The 16,875-nt window shown below is 36.1% G+C and overlaps 1 protein-coding gene and 1 pseudogene across 1 annotated transcript; one reads left to right on the forward strand and one right to left on the reverse strand.

Moving 5' to 3' along the window:
* Positions 1 to 803: 803 nt before the first annotated feature.
* Positions 804 to 13,765, forward strand: LOC133877638 (formate--tetrahydrofolate ligase-like; annotated as a pseudogene).
* A 412-nt stretch (positions 13,766 to 14,177) lies between these two features.
* Positions 14,178 to 16,579, reverse strand: LOC133877527 (peroxidase 15-like). The gene is made up of 4 exons (XM_062315861.1): positions 16,337 to 16,579; positions 15,931 to 16,122; positions 15,399 to 15,564; positions 14,178 to 14,760 (listed from the first exon to the last, which is right to left on the reverse strand). Exons 1-4 carry the CDS (start codon positions 16,541 to 16,543, stop codon positions 14,348 to 14,350), a joined length of 978 nt encoding a protein of 325 aa, XP_062171845.1. The 5' UTR covers positions 16,544 to 16,579; the 3' UTR covers positions 14,178 to 14,347.
* Between the last annotated feature and the right edge of the window lie 296 nt (positions 16,580 to 16,875).

The following is a 16,875-nucleotide window of genomic DNA, read 5'->3' on the forward strand; positions in this document are numbered from 1 at the left end:
GAGTAAACCTTTTATGACTGGTATGTTTAGGTTAGCCAGGCTTGTGTTTATCGTTAACCTAATCCAACATTTGGTTTTGTGTCAAATTTATTTCTTTTACCTATATAAGAGAAAAATGAACAGTTACTGATGATCTTTCTTATCTAGAGGCTAGAGCTTTTGCTCTTTCTTATCTGGAGCTTCGCTCATTTGATTGATAATCAGCTGAGCCTGAGCCCGAGCATGGACAAGCGATTCAGTTTAACAACCTCAACAGAATGCGAGTAAGATTTGAAGACGTGCGACTCCATAAAATAAAATGCCTGATTAGTAGTTGTGGGGTATGAGCCGTTGAAGGCATTAACTGAGGAAATGCGGATTTGGTAGACTTAGGAGATCTCGTTAACAACTGTGCCGTTGATATATGTGTTTAATCTTTATTGTATTTTGCCATTCTTTTACTAATCTTTCTTTGTCCTGGTAGCACTCGAGGTTTCCTGGTCTTCATCTAAGTTTCTGTTGTATGTGATTAACCAAGTAACAATCTCTTACTAAATACCGGCTCATTCAGTATCTGCTAAGTCTGAAGTTTTTATTCACATGCATGCACTTCGTCTGAGAAGAATGAATGTGTTAATTATGGTTCTGGTTATCCAACTTAAAAATTCTTGTTGACTGGCTCTTGTAATCAAACAAGAAGAATTATGATAGTGATTGCTTGGATGTAAAATCTTCACAACATCTCACGATTTGGTTACTCTATACTGGGAGCATATTAGACAATATTCTGATCAGCAATTCTCTGTGTTTCTGATGTTAGGTTGTTACCTGCCTTCGTCAACCATCACAATTAAGGACCTACTTTTGGAATCAAAGGGAGTGCGGCAGGTGGTGGTTACAGTCAAGTGATCCCAATGGATGATTTCAATCTTCACCTAACAGGAGACATTCACGCAATTACAGCTGCAAACAATCTTCTAGCTGCTGCCATTGATACCCGGATATTCCACGAGTCAACCCAATCAGACATGGCTCTCTTAAACCGTTTATTCCCACCAGGCAAAGAAGGAAAACGGTGCTTTAATTTAGTGACATCATGTTTAGGCGTCTGAAGAAGCTTGGTATCTCAAAGACCAGGCCTGAGGATCTTACACCACAAGAAGTTAAGAAATTTGCTAGACTTGATATTGACCCTGATTCGGTCACATGGAGAAGAGTAATGGATGTTAATGACCGATTCTTGAGGAAGATTATTATTGGCCAGGGCCTAGAAGAAAAAGGGATGGTGAGAGAAACAGGATTTGATATCTCAGTTGCCAGTGAAATCATGGCAGTTTTGGCCCTCACAACATCTCTAGCTGATATGAGAGAGAGGTTTGGGAAGATGGTAATTGGAAATAGCAAGGCTGGTGACCCTATAACTGCCGATGATCTTGGAGTTGGAGGTGCTTTGACTGTGCTAATGAAGGATGCTATTAACCCTACTTTAATGCAGACTCTTGAGGGAACCCCAGTTCTAGTTCACGCTGGTCCTTTTGCAGATATTGCTCATGAGAATTCTTCTATTGTGGCTGATAAGATTGCAAGAAAACTGGTGGGACCTGGAGGGTTTGTGGTCACAGAAGCAGGTTTCGGTGCTGATATTGGAACTGAGAAGTTCATGAATATAAAATGCCGATCGATATAGTGGTTTGACACCTCAGTGTGCTGTTATTGTGGCTACAATAAGGGCCTTGAAAATGCATGGTAGCGGGCCAGAAGTTGTTGCTGGGAAGCCTCTTGATCGTGCCTACTTAACTGAGAATGTGGCTCTTGTTGAAGCAGGTTGTGTGAATCTGGCTGGCCAGGCATATTTTGAACACAAAGGCTTATATATAGTGTGAATGTCGTTGTTGCTGTGAACAAGTTCTCTACTGATACTGAGGCAGAACTCAACGCAGTCAGAAATGCAGCTTTGGCTGCTGGGGCATATGATGCAGTAATTTGTACTCATCATGCCCATGGTGGAAAAGGAGCGGTTACGTTAGTCACTTTGTTCCCTTAATTAGTCTTAATTAATCCAAGAGACCATCAATCTCTACTCACTAAAACATAATAACAACTAGAAAGATATAAAAACATATAAGAGAAAAATCAATTCGTATGACAATAACTAGTATGTACTTAATTATAAAAAAAAAACTAGTATGTGCTCTATCCCAAGCAAGAACCTTGATTTGCTTGCCAACTCTAGCATTGACCATTTTTCTCCAAATTGCAACCCCAATTTAGTCCTTCGATAATCTTGAATCTCCCATCTAATCCAGCCTTATTTTTAATGTGCCTCTATATTGTTTAGTTATTTTCTTGAACCTAATAAAAAAAGGCCTTTTAAGTATAGCAGTAAATCATAATTATTCCTGCTTGTCATGGATCTTCATAACTTCTCCATTTTTATTTGTTAGATTTCTTGACAAGAACTCCATATGATGAAACAGACATCATGAGCCACTAGAGATACACCCTAGCCAGCAAGAGGAATGTATTCTTGTTGTTAAAAATGCCAGGTACACTTAAAAGCACAAAGGCCTCCTAGAGCCTGGGCGTAAAGTGCAAAGCACAAGCACGCACCTGACCTGCTTGAAGTGAAGTGCATTTTTTGAAGTATGATCCATAATAACTAAATGGTTAATGCATTGTGCAGTTGCTAGTTATCTAAATGGCATGACCTCTGTTGAATACTAAACTTAATTTTTAATAACATTTATTTGAGTCTTTTCTTATTCTTGTAAGTTACTAATTAAGTGACATGAAGAGGTTGTGTCTTTTGAGTTTTCAAGAGTTATTTTACATAGGAGTTACATGGGAGTTATTTGAGATGTAAATGAATGGAGTTAATGTGAAGAAGTTAGAAGGGTCATTTGTGTCCTATAAATATCCATGTAAGCAAGTTATTTTGAATTAAGTTGAATAAAGTATACAAAGTCCTCTATCAATTTATTGTCTCTCTTCCTTTTTCATTCTCTCTCTTAGTGTATGTGTGGTTTCTAATTTCCAACAAACTGGTATCAGAGCACAGCTTATTGATCCTAGAGAAATGGCCAATTCAACCTTTCCATTTCAATTCCCTCACCTTTCCAAAGACAATTTTGATAATTGGTGCATTCGTATGAAGGCATTGCTTGGATCACAAGATACTTGGGAGATTGTAGAAAAAGGCTACGGTGAGCCTAGTGACGAAGCTCCTTTGAGTCCTAATCAAAGAGAGGCTTTGCAGAAATTTCAAAAGAAGGATCAACAAGCTCTCACCCTTATTTATCAATGTTTGGATGAGGCTATGTTCGAGAAGGTGGTGAATGCAACCACCTCCAAGCAAGCATGGGAGATTCTCACAAACTCTCATCAAGGAGTTGATAAAGTGAAGAAAGTTCGCCTTCAAACGTTAAGAGGCGAATTTGAAGTTTTATGAATGAAAGAATCTGAGTCAATTGCGGATTATTTTTCAAGGGTGTTGGCCATAGTAAATCAAATGAAGAGATATGGAGAAAGATTGGAGGATGTTCGTGTCATTGAAAAGATCTTTCGTTCCTTGCAACAAAGATTTGATTATATCGTTGTTGCTATTGAAGAGTCAAAAGATTTAGAAACCATGAGTATTGATCAACTCATGGGATCTCTTCAAGCCCATGAAGAAAGGCTCAACAAGAAGAAAGAAGAGCCATTGGAACAAGTTCTTGCTACAAAGATTTGTTTCAAAGATAAGAAAGAAGAACAGGAAATGAGTCAAAGAGGACAAGGTCAAGGACGTGGACGAGGCCGTGGCCGTGGTAGAGGAAGAATAGAAGGCAGACGTAATAGTTTCAATTACGAAGAGAGAGGTCAAGCATCAAGAGGACGAGGACGAGGAAATAATTTGAAGCAATATGGAAGAAGGTATGATAAATCTCAAGTTAAATGTTATAATTGCCAAAAATATGGTCATTATGCTTGGGAGTGTAGAAGCCATAGTAACAATGTTGAAGAGAAAGTTAATTATGCTGAAAATGAGGAAGCAGAGCCCACTTTGTTGCTAGCTTATAAAGGAGAAGAAAGAGGAGAGAAGAACTCGTGGTATCTTGATAACGCGGCAAGCAACCATATGTGTGGAGACAAAAACAAGTTTGTGGAGCTTGATGAATCGGTGAGCGGGAATGTTACTTTTGGAGACTTGTCTAAAGTTCCAATAAAAGGGAAAGGTACAATCTTAATTCGCTTGAAAAATGTAGAACATCAATTTATTACAAATGTTTATTTTGTTCCAAGTATGAAAAGTAATATTTTGAGCTTGGGACAACTCTTGGAAAAAGACTATGAAATTCATATGAAAAATCGTAGTCTTTTACTAAGAGATGACAAGAAGAATTTGATAGCCAAAGTTCCCATGACAAGCAATAGAATGTTTTTATTAAATATTCAAACGGATGTGGCTAAATGTCTCAAGACTTGTTTGAAAGATTCATCTTGGCTTTGGCATTTGAGGTTTGGACATGAAAATTTTGGAGGATTAAAATTGTTGGCACAAAAGAAGATGGTGAATGGCTTGCCTTCCATTAATCAACCGGATCAACTTTGCGAAGGATGTTTTATTGGTAAACAATTTCGGAAAAGCTTTCCAAAAGAATCTACTACAAGAGCAAATGAGCCGCTTCAACTTGTTCATGCGGATGTTTGTGGACCAATTAAGCCATCTTCATTCGGTAAAAACCGTTACTTCCTCCTTTTCATTGATGACTTTAGTAGAAAAACTTGGGTCTATTTTTTGAAGGAAAAGTCTCAAGTCTTTGAAGTTTTCAAAAAATTCAAAGTCTTTGTAGAAAAACAAAGTGGTTATTGTATTAAATCCTTGAGATCCGATAGAGGAGGCGAATTCACATCTAATGAATTTAAAGAATTTTGTGAAGCAAATGAAATTCGTCGTCCTTTAACGGTTCCGAGATCGCCACAACAAAATGGTGTTGTTGAAAGAAAAAATAAGACAATTCTCAATATGGCTCAAAGCATGTTGAAGACAAAGAGAATGCCTAAAGAATTTTGGGCAGAAGCTGTTGATTGTGCTGTATATTTATCAAATCGTTGTCCTACAAAAAGCGTATGGAACAAAACACCACAAGAAGCATGGAGCGGAAGAAAGCCAAGTGTCTCTCATTTGCAAGTTTTTGGAAGCATTGGCTATACACACGTACCGGATGAAGAGCGGTCCAAGCTTGATGATAAAAGTAGGAGGTATATTTTCATTGGCTATGACTCAAGTTCTAAAGGCTACAAGCTTTATAATCCAAATTCCGGCAAAATGGTGATTAGTAGAGATGTGGAGTTTGATGAAGAAGATTTTTGGGATTGGAGCACTCAAGAGGAAGAAAAATATGATTTCTTTCCTTTTCTTGAAGAAGAAGAATAGTCAAGAAACGAAGAGGTTACTACACCTTCTCCATCACCAACAAATTCTAGTACATCGTCGTCATCATCTTCGAGAGGAAGTTCTCGTGAAATGCCACCACACATGAGAAGTTTCCAAGAACTCTATGAGGTAACAGAGAATTTAAATGATGATCTAACTCTTTATTGTCATTTTGCGGATTGTGAACCAATAGGTTTTGAAGAAGCGGTGAAAGATGAAAAATGGAGAAATGCTATGGATGAAGAAATCAAAGCAATTGAAAAGAACAACACATGGGAGTTGACGATTATTCCAAAAGAACAAAAACCCATTGGAGTGAAGTGGGTGTTCAAGGCAAAGAAGAATGCTAAAGGAGAAATCAAGAGATATAAAGCAAGGTTGGTTGCCAAGGGTTATAGTCAACGACCCGGCATTGATTATGGTGAAGTTTTTACTCCTGTTGCACGGTTGGAAACCATAAGGATGGTGATTTCTCTTGCGGCTCAAAATAAGTGCAAGATTTATCAAATGGATGTAAAATCTGCTTTCTTGAATGGAATTCTTGAAGAAGAAATTTATGTTGAACAACCTATGGGCTATGTCATCAAAGAGGATGAGAAGAAAGTCTTGAAGTTGAAAAAGGCGTTGTATGGCTTAAAACAAGCACCAAGGGCATGGAATAGTAGAATTGATAACTACTTTCAAAAGAATGGCTTCACCAAATGTCCTCATGAATATGCTCTTTATGCTAAGGTGTGTGAAAATGAAAATTTTTTGCTTGTTTGCTTGTATGTGGATGATTTAATTTTTACAGGCAACAATCCAAGTATGTTCGAGGATTTCAAGAAAGAAATGACTCAAGAATTCGAAATGACAGATATTGACCTCATGTCATATTATCTTGGAATTGAAGTAAAGCAAATGGAGAAAGGAATTTTTATTTCTCAAGGAAGTTTCGCAAGGAAAATGCTCAAAAAATTCAAGATGAACAATTGCAAACATGTTAGCACTTCGGTAGAATGTGGGATTAAATTGTTAAAGCATGAAGAAGGCGAAAGGGTGGATCCAACAATCTTCAAGAGTTTAGTTGGAAGTTTGAGATATTTGACATGCACAAGGCCGGATATTCTCTATGGAGTTGGGCTTGTTAGTCGCTATATGGAATCACCTACTACAACTCATTTTAAGGCGGCTAAAAGAATTCTTCGCTATGTCAAAGGTACAATTGATTTTGGTCTACTTTATCCATCCTCTAATGAATTTAAACTTGTGGGTTACAGTGATAGTGATTAGGGTGGAAATGTAGATGATAGAAAGAGCACAACTGGATTTGTTTTTTATTTGGAGAGTTCGGCATTTACTTGGAGTTCTAAAAAGCAACCAATTGTGACACTTTCAACATGTGAAGCTGAATATGTTGCCGCTACATCAATTGTTTGTCATGCAATTTGGTTGAGGAAATTGTTGAAAGAGCTACACATGCCACAAGAGGATGCTACGGAAATTTTTGTTGACAACAAGTTGGCAATTGCATTGGCGAAAAATCCGGTATTCCATGATCGGAGCAAACACATCGACACGAGGTATCATTTTATTAGAGAGTGCATTGTCAAGAAGGAGGTACAACTCAAGTTTGTGAAGACTCATGATCAAGTTGCGGATATTTTTACAAAGCCCCTAAAGAATGAGATTTTTAGCAAGCTACGAGCATTACTTGGAATCACTGGAAATTAAGTTTAAAAGGGGATGTTGAATACTAAACTTAATTTTTAATAACATTTATTTGAGTCTTTTCTTATTCTTGTAAGTTACTAATTAAGTGACTTGAAGAGGTTGTGTCTTTTGAGTTTTCAAGAGTTATTTTACATAGGAGTTACATGGGAGTTATTTGAGATGTAAATAAATGGAGTTAATGTGAAGAAGTTAGAAGGGTCATTTGTATCCTATAAATATCCATGTAAGTAAGTTATTTTGAATTAAGTTGAATAAAAGTATACAAAGTCCTTTATCAATTTATTGTCTCTCTTCCTTTTTCATTCTCTCTCTTAGTGTATGTGTGGTTTCCAATTTCCAACAACCTCTTGGTTTAAATATCAAACTTGTTTTAGTCTGTTTTTGTCCCAAAAATTTGCTAGGACAAAAGATTAAAAGAATTCTTTTCTTGAATAGACAGAGGGGGGTCGGGGGTCAGATAATGTGGACGGGTTGAGGAGAAAAAAAAGCAGCAAAATAGGGAGGGTGTAATGCCCCGCCTTTTACAAAAAGGCGTAAGTGAAAATTTTGACTTTTCACGTGACATTACTACAACATCATCAGAGTTAAGATTAGGTAGCGGAATGAAATATATCCAATTGGCTTGGAATAACATAACAGAGCTTCTAACTGGAATACTTCTAGACATTTATAAAGAAAATACTTAGTACAATTACATGGAAACAAGTGTCAATAGTAACACAAAGGAATACATGGAACTTTTAGCAATCTTGTCAACATAAAATGTTATAAACACAGAAAATTATAAACAAAATACAAACTATGCGTCCTTAGATTTAAAACCTCTTGAGCTCTATTCTTTGTCTATAAACCTGCACCAATATACATATATAGAAACAAAAGCACAAAATACCATAAGTGAGTCCACTGTTTCCAATAATATAATGAATGCTGATTTATTTAATAAATCCCACATAATGCAGATATGACTTTATAGTCACGCGTATATGCAATATATGATCCATGGTAGCTAATCACAGTCATAAATTGAATATATACATAACCATAAAACAGTAATTAATATGATAGTTTTATATGCAAAGTTTAATTATTATCTTTTGCACTCCTCTCATGATGGAACCTACGGTCCGTATTAGCGAGTTGTGGGAACCTACGGTCCCGAGAACCTACGGTCTCCTCACTTAAAGCTTAATTAATCTTGGGCTAGGAACCTAAGGTCCCAGCTGGCCTGTAAACCTACGGTTACAGCATTCCATTATTATTTTTATGGGAACCTAAGGTCCCACTGGCCTGTAAACCTACGGTTACATACCAGCTTTGTTATTAAACAGTTTAATTAAAATATAAAACATGCAAATTCACATGCACAAACAAATTAAATAAAGCAGTAAACACAATATTATGGAAAAATCCACCAGCTTCGTCCTCAGTAAGTATAGAGATACTTACAGCCATTTAGTGCGGTTCTCATACTAGCTCATTCTCTGCAATAGATATATATTTGTACACAAAGTGTTAACATTAATACTCGTGAATATTAATTATATATATTAACATGAGTTTAAGGAACCCAATATTATTGCCATGATTTTTAATTAAACCATATAACAATATTAATTGATTACCTTGGAAGCTAATTTACAGTTTCTTTAACACCCAAAATCATTTTACTCCAAAATCATCAACAAACCCGAACACTTCTCAATACACCACAAATTAGTACCCAAACCTATATCATTTGGCCAACTACAAAAACCACAACTCAACTCAGCTAATACCCATCAAAATATAGCCACGAGGAATCAATACCCATATGTCCAAAATACTATAATCATAACCAATCCAAAATACTACCCACAGATTGACCAACAAAAACACCACATACACGAACATCACAGTATTCGGCCGATCAAAGGAAAAACAGGGGAATTAGTTCAACTTGGCAAAAGTCCATAAAACATCAACTTCCAACTCAAACAAAACCACCCACATACGGCCAAATTCACAACAGAGCACACGGCCAAAGACCACTACAGCTCGAAATCATCAATAAACCCAACAAGAAACCCAATCGGTTGAACCCACAAAAATACCCATTGATCAATTTAAATCAATAATTCACAACAGGATCTTAAGAAATCACCTTGAAGATTTACTCAGAAACTACCAGAAATTCCTCATCGAAATCGCGCCTCTGCTCGCCGGAAATCGTGTCCCCTGTTCCACCGAAGCCGACTCGCCGAAAATTGCCACAGGGACCGGCCAGAATCACGCCTCTGGCCCATCGCCGACACCCAGTACCACTCACCGGAGGATCGGGCCTCCGATCGGCCCACTGTTGACCCGCCGTTGACCCACCGTTGACGGGTTCGGCTTCACGGTTCTCGGCTCTCCATGAATCTCTGCCTCCCGATTTCTCTTCTCTGGCTCTCTCTCTCTTGGTGTCTCTCTCTCTCTCTCAGTCGGCTTCTCTCTCTCTCGGGTCTCTCGGTCTCAGAAAAGAGAAGAAGAAAGAAGAACAAAAAAGAATGAGAAAGGAAGAAGAAAGAACAAATAAAGAAGAAGGAAGAGCTTCAGTTAATTCTCACTGAAGAGGTGCGATTTTAACGAAGGTGAGGTTTAATTTATAAGGTTGCCAAACTTGCTCAGCAAGTTTGGTTTGCACAGGTGACGTGAGGGGAATGACGCACAGGGATTATGCAGAAGATTCATATCTTATTGATAAAGATACAGATTAATTGAATCTGTAAAGATATTATATCTGTGGGTATTTTTATATTAGGGCTTTATCATTTAATAATTCACTAGGGTATAATTTTAAACCTGTTTTGAATCTAATTCGTTTAATAAATAATTTTAATTTTCGAATAACATTATTACACTGATAATATTATTACACTGAATAATATTAGGCCAAAATAATATTATGTACAATAAATATTTCATAATAATATTATCAATAATATTGTTCTACAAAGTATTCTCAGATAGTAATATTAAGAATATTATTATCCCAACTAATTTTACCAGATATTTAAGTTTGTCTATTAATCAATTAAAAACAGGTGGCGTATAAATAGAGAATTATCATAATAATGTCGATCGAGCAATTACAAGCGTGAATTGATCGCCATAGATCTTAAATTCTATTTAAAATGCTCTGTCTTAAAATCTAGGGTATTATAGGGGGAGAGAGAGAGAGAGAGAGAGAGAGAGAGAGAGAGTGGTTTGACTTCTAGATTTTATCCCCGAAAGTTTTGATTTGAAATGAGATATATGTTTGTGTGTTATGATATGTTTTACTTATCAAAAAAATGTTTGTGTTGTAGCACACTGGATTAGTAGTACTGTTTGCATGACAAATCAATGGTCCATTGCCATTGCTTCATGATGCAACAATTAATTTAAAAATAAAAAAGGGATGCTTTTTAGCTCATTTGGCTTTTCCAAGAAGCACAAAAAAAAAAGAAAAAGAAAAGAACGCATTTTGGGATCACTTCTCTAAACACACTTCACTTCAGAGGTGTCAATAGTGTTTGATCTTGGAGCTTCACGCTCTAAGCACACCTGGTATGTTGATGCTGGACAGAATAGCGATTATTCTACAGGCTAATCAACAAGTAGATTGCGAGGAAGAAAACAGGAAATTCACCCCAAAAACAAAGAGAAAACTCTGAATTCGATAAATTATCAATAACAACAAAACTGTTAGAAAAAACGCCCATAAGCTGGGCTAATATAGCTGAAAATTCGACCTCTAGGATTTTACCAAAAATAGCAAAACCCTAATAATCCTAATAAAACGAAATACAAAATAAAATAAGTATGATGCCAAAAATCTGGCTCAAATCAGGCTCAAAATCATCTTCTAAACAATAAATGAAAAGTTACCATAAATGGAAAAAAATATCTAAAATTAAAAAATATTCATCAAATATTTTGTACGATTTTTTCCATTCTCGGGCTGATCTTATTCAAGAAATAGTCGTCAAATCTTCAAATCTTGTGTCTGATTTTCTCCTGCATCAGTCTCACCGAGTTGGAAAGAATTTGTCCTCAAATTCGAATCATCTTTACCTCGATCTTTTGGATGGTCGATCAATTCATTACATCTCGTATTTCTCAATACCAAAGTAACTTGAAACCAAAAGATAAACAAGTTGCAACCCATCACAACGACTAGCCTCACACTAAATTGAAATAAATCAATCTTCTCACATCTTTCATTTAGTTTTTCCAATTCACTCTCCATAAAAGTCTTCAAAGAATTATCAATTCTTTCTTGACCACAAAAATTAAAATTGTCAGCTAACACGCTGAAACCAACATCCAACTTATTACTAGGGGAATTTGATAGAAATCTTTCAATCCCAATAAAATCAACATAACTAATTTTCTCATTACTCCACTGAAATCCATCGTTATGTGGACTTTCATCAAACACATGGTAATCATTATTTTCTTCAATAAATTTTATTTCATCAACCAGAAAACTTACCTCATTCAATAAATCATCTTCGTCAGGATAGATGTCGTTACAAATTATTGGAGAGACCCAATCTAAATCTACAACAGATTTTTTCTCTTGATCATACGACAAAGAATCTCCCATAAGATCTTCATCCATGATATCAATATCATAAATTGGTGGAGAATCCCAATCCACAAATCCTTGTGAAGGATCTTCAACATCATCATGAACATCTCCATGTATGAACTCCTCATCAATGAACTCGTCTTCTTGGAACTCTTCATCAACAAATTCTTCATCCTAACCACGTTGTTCCCGGTATGGAGTAGGATTGTGATATGGGTTGTCGAAGGTGGAGTCGGAATCGGAGTTCTCCATCTCACGATTGCCGACTTCCTGCGCAGCTAGACGCTGGGTTAACTCTGCAACTTGCCTCTGCAAATCCTCAATCATCACATCCTGAACGTTACGATCACGGTGCGGAGCTTCCTCATTCGGAACCTGCCCACGACGACCACGACCACCAGCCATCGAAACTGATGAAGACCACGTCTCAGGAAAGTGCTGAAGCTCTGATACCAATTGACGCCGAACAGAATAGCGATTATTCTGCTGGCTAATCAACAAGTAGATTGCGAGGAAGAAAACAGGAAATTCACCCCAAAAACAGAGAGAAAACTCTGAATTCGATAAATTATCAATAACAACAAAACTGTTAGAAAAAACGCCAACAAGCTGAGCTAATATAGCTGAAAATTCGACCTCTAGGATTTTACCAAAAATAGCGAAACCCTAATAATCCTAATAAAACGAAATACAAAATAAAATAAGTATGATGCCAAAAATCTGGCCCAAATCAAGCTTAAAATCATCTCCTAAACAATAAATGAAAAGTTACCATAAATGGAAAAAAATATCTAAAATTAAAAAATATTCTTCAAATATTTTGTACGATTTTTTCCATTCTCGGGCTGACCTTATTCAAGAAATAGTCGTCTAATCTTCAAATCTTGTGTCTGATTTTCTCCTGCATCATATGTCATTGTTTGTTGTCTATTGCATCTGTTGAACTGAGAAGATGGAATTGCTGGCAGCAGTCAAATCCTGAATTTCTCTCCTCCCTGAGCCTATGTAGATGACAGTTAATGTTTTTAAACTTGCAAGAGATGGGCTTTTTTACTAATTGATAAACATTGTCATGCATGTTTTTCAGGTTGACCTCGGGATCTCAGTTCAAAGAGCTTGTGAGAATGTCACACAACCATTAAGGTTCTTTCATATCCTTTGGTTATTGGTATCAAAGAAAAAATAGAGGCAGTAGCCAGGTCATATGGCGCCTGTGGTGTTGAATACTCTGGGCAGGTAAACTCCTGACTCGTTTAATATTGTGTTTAATATTGTTTTAGTTCACTTTCTAATTTCATGATCAATTTTTTCAAATCCCAGCTTTTATGGGTTTTAATCTCAAGTTGGACATAAATACTGATCAAAGGCTGACAGTGGGATTTCTTTCTTTCTTCTTTTCTGTTGATTGAAATATATATATATATATATTGGGTCAGTCATACACAGGCAAAAAAAGTACGAATGTCAAACTGGGAATTACGGAAAAAACATTGTTACAGATGATGCATAGCTTCTCCTTCTTCCGACGAAGAGGAAGAAACTAGAGGGGCTGTGGTATCTTCGTTAAAATATCTTTACTCTTTGTATTTAACCATTATCTTTTTGGTAATATCTTTGTACTCGTTATATAAATATATATACCATTGTTGGAGACATGCATGGAGAGATCGAGATAAAGGAGGACGGGGAGTAGTGGTACATATATATATTACCATTGTTGGAGATATGCATGGAGAGATCGAGATAAAGGAAGACGGGGAGTAGTGGTACTATGGACTCCATTTCGATCACGCCGTTTCATTTTCTCACCATTTTCGGGATTGTCGTTTTCTTGTTGTGGTTCTCTCAATCCACAGAGTATGAGGACAAATTGAAACACGCAGCAGGGAACTTGTAGCTGATCCTTTTCCTCTTGCCCTTTCTATTGATACTGATCTTCGTGGTTGTATATTCTACCGACGGATTTCTAGGTTGGTTGTGATGGGTTATGCCAGGATGGTGTCCGTGAGGATTTTGAAGACGAAGAACTGAAGAAGATTCAGGTGATGGAATCAAGCTAATCTTTGGACTTTTCTTGCTTGTTGCTGTTATATACGTCGGCGTGTAGGTGGGGGCAAAACGTGTAGAACAGGTTAAGTAAATCGTATTAGTCATGTGACTTGACTTCTCTCAGGATTTAACAACGAATCTTGATAGAATATTCTTACGTAAGAATTTTTTATAGTTTAACATTCTGGTTCAAGAAAAATGTTAGTTCAGTATCTTTTCGTTAAAATGTGTGCTAGTTCATTATCTTTTTGTAAAGTTCTTCTTAAAAATAAAAAATACCCGCATAGTACAAATTGATAAAACAAATATATTTCATCTTGTAAATACAGTATTTTCTTTTTTTCTTTTTTCTTTTTTTCATCAGACAAGATAAAGAACAAAAACACATGCATGTTATACCCAAAAATCATAGCAAATACACAATTGTTCTTACTTCTCTTAGACTTACCAATATATATAGAAGATCGACCACAAACAAAACAAAAACTTGTACCAACAAAAGATCATTACCTCCTTGGGGATTGAAATATATATTTCATTTGGTAATTAATATCCTTAAAAAACTTGCTAGCTAGCTAGTTTCAAACACTCGATCAGTTGACCCTTTTACAATTTGACCTAATCTCTCCATTGCTTCCAGTCAGGGGGCTTATATTTCCCATTTTGATCATGGATTGACCAAAGCTGTCAAAGAAGCCACACTGGCTACTAGCAAAACGGTTTACGATTTCAATTGTGTCCGCTCCGGTTGTCGAAAACAGCTCTTGATCAGTTTGGAGAAGCCCTTTGTTGTTTTGCAGGTTCGTGAAGTAGTTATTATCGAAGTCATTCGCCGAAGCCTGATCAAGGTTGGTTAACGTATCCTCATTCCCACCTTGAGGACATGTTTGGCGAAGCGTTTCCAAGTACGTTGCGTCTATGCTGGGATCTGGGTTTCCTGTGCTCTTGAAGTCGTAAAGGCGGGGACTGAAGGACCTGCATCGTGCTCGTCCAAATGTATGCGCACCTGTACGTAAAACACGAGACGTTAGTAGATGTGAAATGGAAGTAATAAATATTGAAAGTGAAGGGTAGCAATATTAATTACTCATAATTTTATAATTGGGAAAATTTCATTTACTACGTATTTAACCTTGATCTTTCATCACTTTTGTAATCAATACCTATGCTTGAATTTTTGAATATATGTGTGTGTGTGTGTGTGTGTGTGTGTTTATAAAAAAATATGGGTATTTTTAAAATTTTGACAACATTTAACGAAAATCCTAACATATGGGTGAAATCAGGGCCAAAATTGCCGGCATTTGTACCCACAATTTTTTTTTTTAAAATATCTATTTTTTTAAAAAAAAAAAATCCCTAAATTTTATTTATTTTTATGAGTTTAACCTCCCAAAATTAATTTTTTACCCTTAAAAATTTTCATTTTTTAGTGTTGTCTCCCCTCACATATATCAAATATATATCAATTTCGTTCCAGGGTGAAATTGAAAAAAAATTAAAAGATTGATAATTTATTAAATTGATATTTTTTAAAGTTTAAATGTGTGATTGTAAAAGTAATGAAAGATTAGAGGTGATAAAAGAAATTTATTTTCTTTATAATTGGATAATTAGCTTATATGTATGATTCATTTAAGTTACCAGATAAAGCAACTAGGTCAGTAGTATCAAGTCCCACGTTGCTAAAGTTGCCTTTAATCTCTTCCAAGGTTGTGAAAGGACTTGGAAGATTACTATCAGCTCCTGCCCTGTTTGCAGTCCTGCCATCTCGTCTTCCCAGTTGAACTTCCCACGTCTGGCCTCCTCCCTGCAATAATTATCATGTAATTCATCTTTTTATTTTTTAATTTTACTCTTCTATTAGAATTTTTCATTAAGTCCTAATGGGTGGCCGCCAAAATTTCTAAAATACCGCTCCTATTTTTGAGAATCTTTAATTTTTTTTTAATATTTTGTTTTTAAAAAATAGAGTATTTTGAGAATTTTGACAGAATTTAAATAGAAAAAATTATAAATAAAGGTAAAATTGAAAAAAAAAAATTAAAAAATGAATCCACTAAATTAATATTTTTTAAAGTTTAAGTGTATAATTATAATTATAAAAACAATAAAAGATTCAAGAAAAGCTACGTCTACGTTATCTTTATCGGAGAATTGCAATGGAATTAATTACCAAAGAAACAGATATCTGAGAAGCAATGGCTAAGATATCTGCGCAGGAAACTACTCCTGGGCAAACATTCTCTACCGCAGTTTTGATGTCATCAACCACTGGAAATCCATCTACTGAGTCTTTATTAGGACCTGCTTCTTTCTCGCTGTCTATGCCATCAGCATTGTCTAGCAAAATGGAGCCATCACAGCCCTACGTACACCCAATAGATGCAGTTAAATATATATTCGTTAGTATATATATATACTGTCAAAAAATAAGAAAAAGAATAGTGAAAGAAACTATAAAGAGTATTAAGGTACGTGGTTCCTTTGAGTTTACGATATCAAAACATGAAATTTAATAAAGTGGTACGTATACGTAGTTTATACACTACACACGAAAGATGAGATTGAGAAGAACTCACATCAACAAAGCAATCGTGGAAATGAAGGCGGATGAGTTTGGCACCAATTCGGACGTCGTTTTGTGCAGCCTGCTCAATCACCCCACGTACAACTGCTGACACATTCGGGCATGTGGTAGCATAAAACGTGGAGCTCAGTTGAGCGTTGGACCTCGGCAACAACAAAATAGCAGACATAATTGCCAGCTTAAGTAAAAAGGAAGACATAGTTGGGATTAAGGAAAGAAGCTAGGGAGACTGTCGCTTGGAATGTAGGATTTTATGCTTGCTCTTACGCGGGATGCACCCTTTATATAGGAAAGAGCTAGCGCGAGTAGTAGGTGCGAATGGGTGGCTGGCTGGCAGCTATCTAACCGCGAGCTTATATATTAATTATGCAGATGAGTAGAATAGTCAACCCTAATACTTTTAAGCTTGAATGGAAATGTTCAGACGATGTGGGCTATAAGATTTTTTATTTTTATTTTTATTTTGTTCGTTTTATTCGATGTATAGTGGACTCGATCTAACAATCTTTTGTGCGAACTCTTTGAACACAG

The sequence above is a fragment of the Alnus glutinosa genome, chromosome 9 (genome assembly GCF_958979055.1).
Source record: "Alnus glutinosa chromosome 9, dhAlnGlut1.1, whole genome shotgun sequence".
Lineage (NCBI taxonomy): Eukaryota > Viridiplantae > Streptophyta > Magnoliopsida > Fagales > Betulaceae > Alnus > Alnus glutinosa.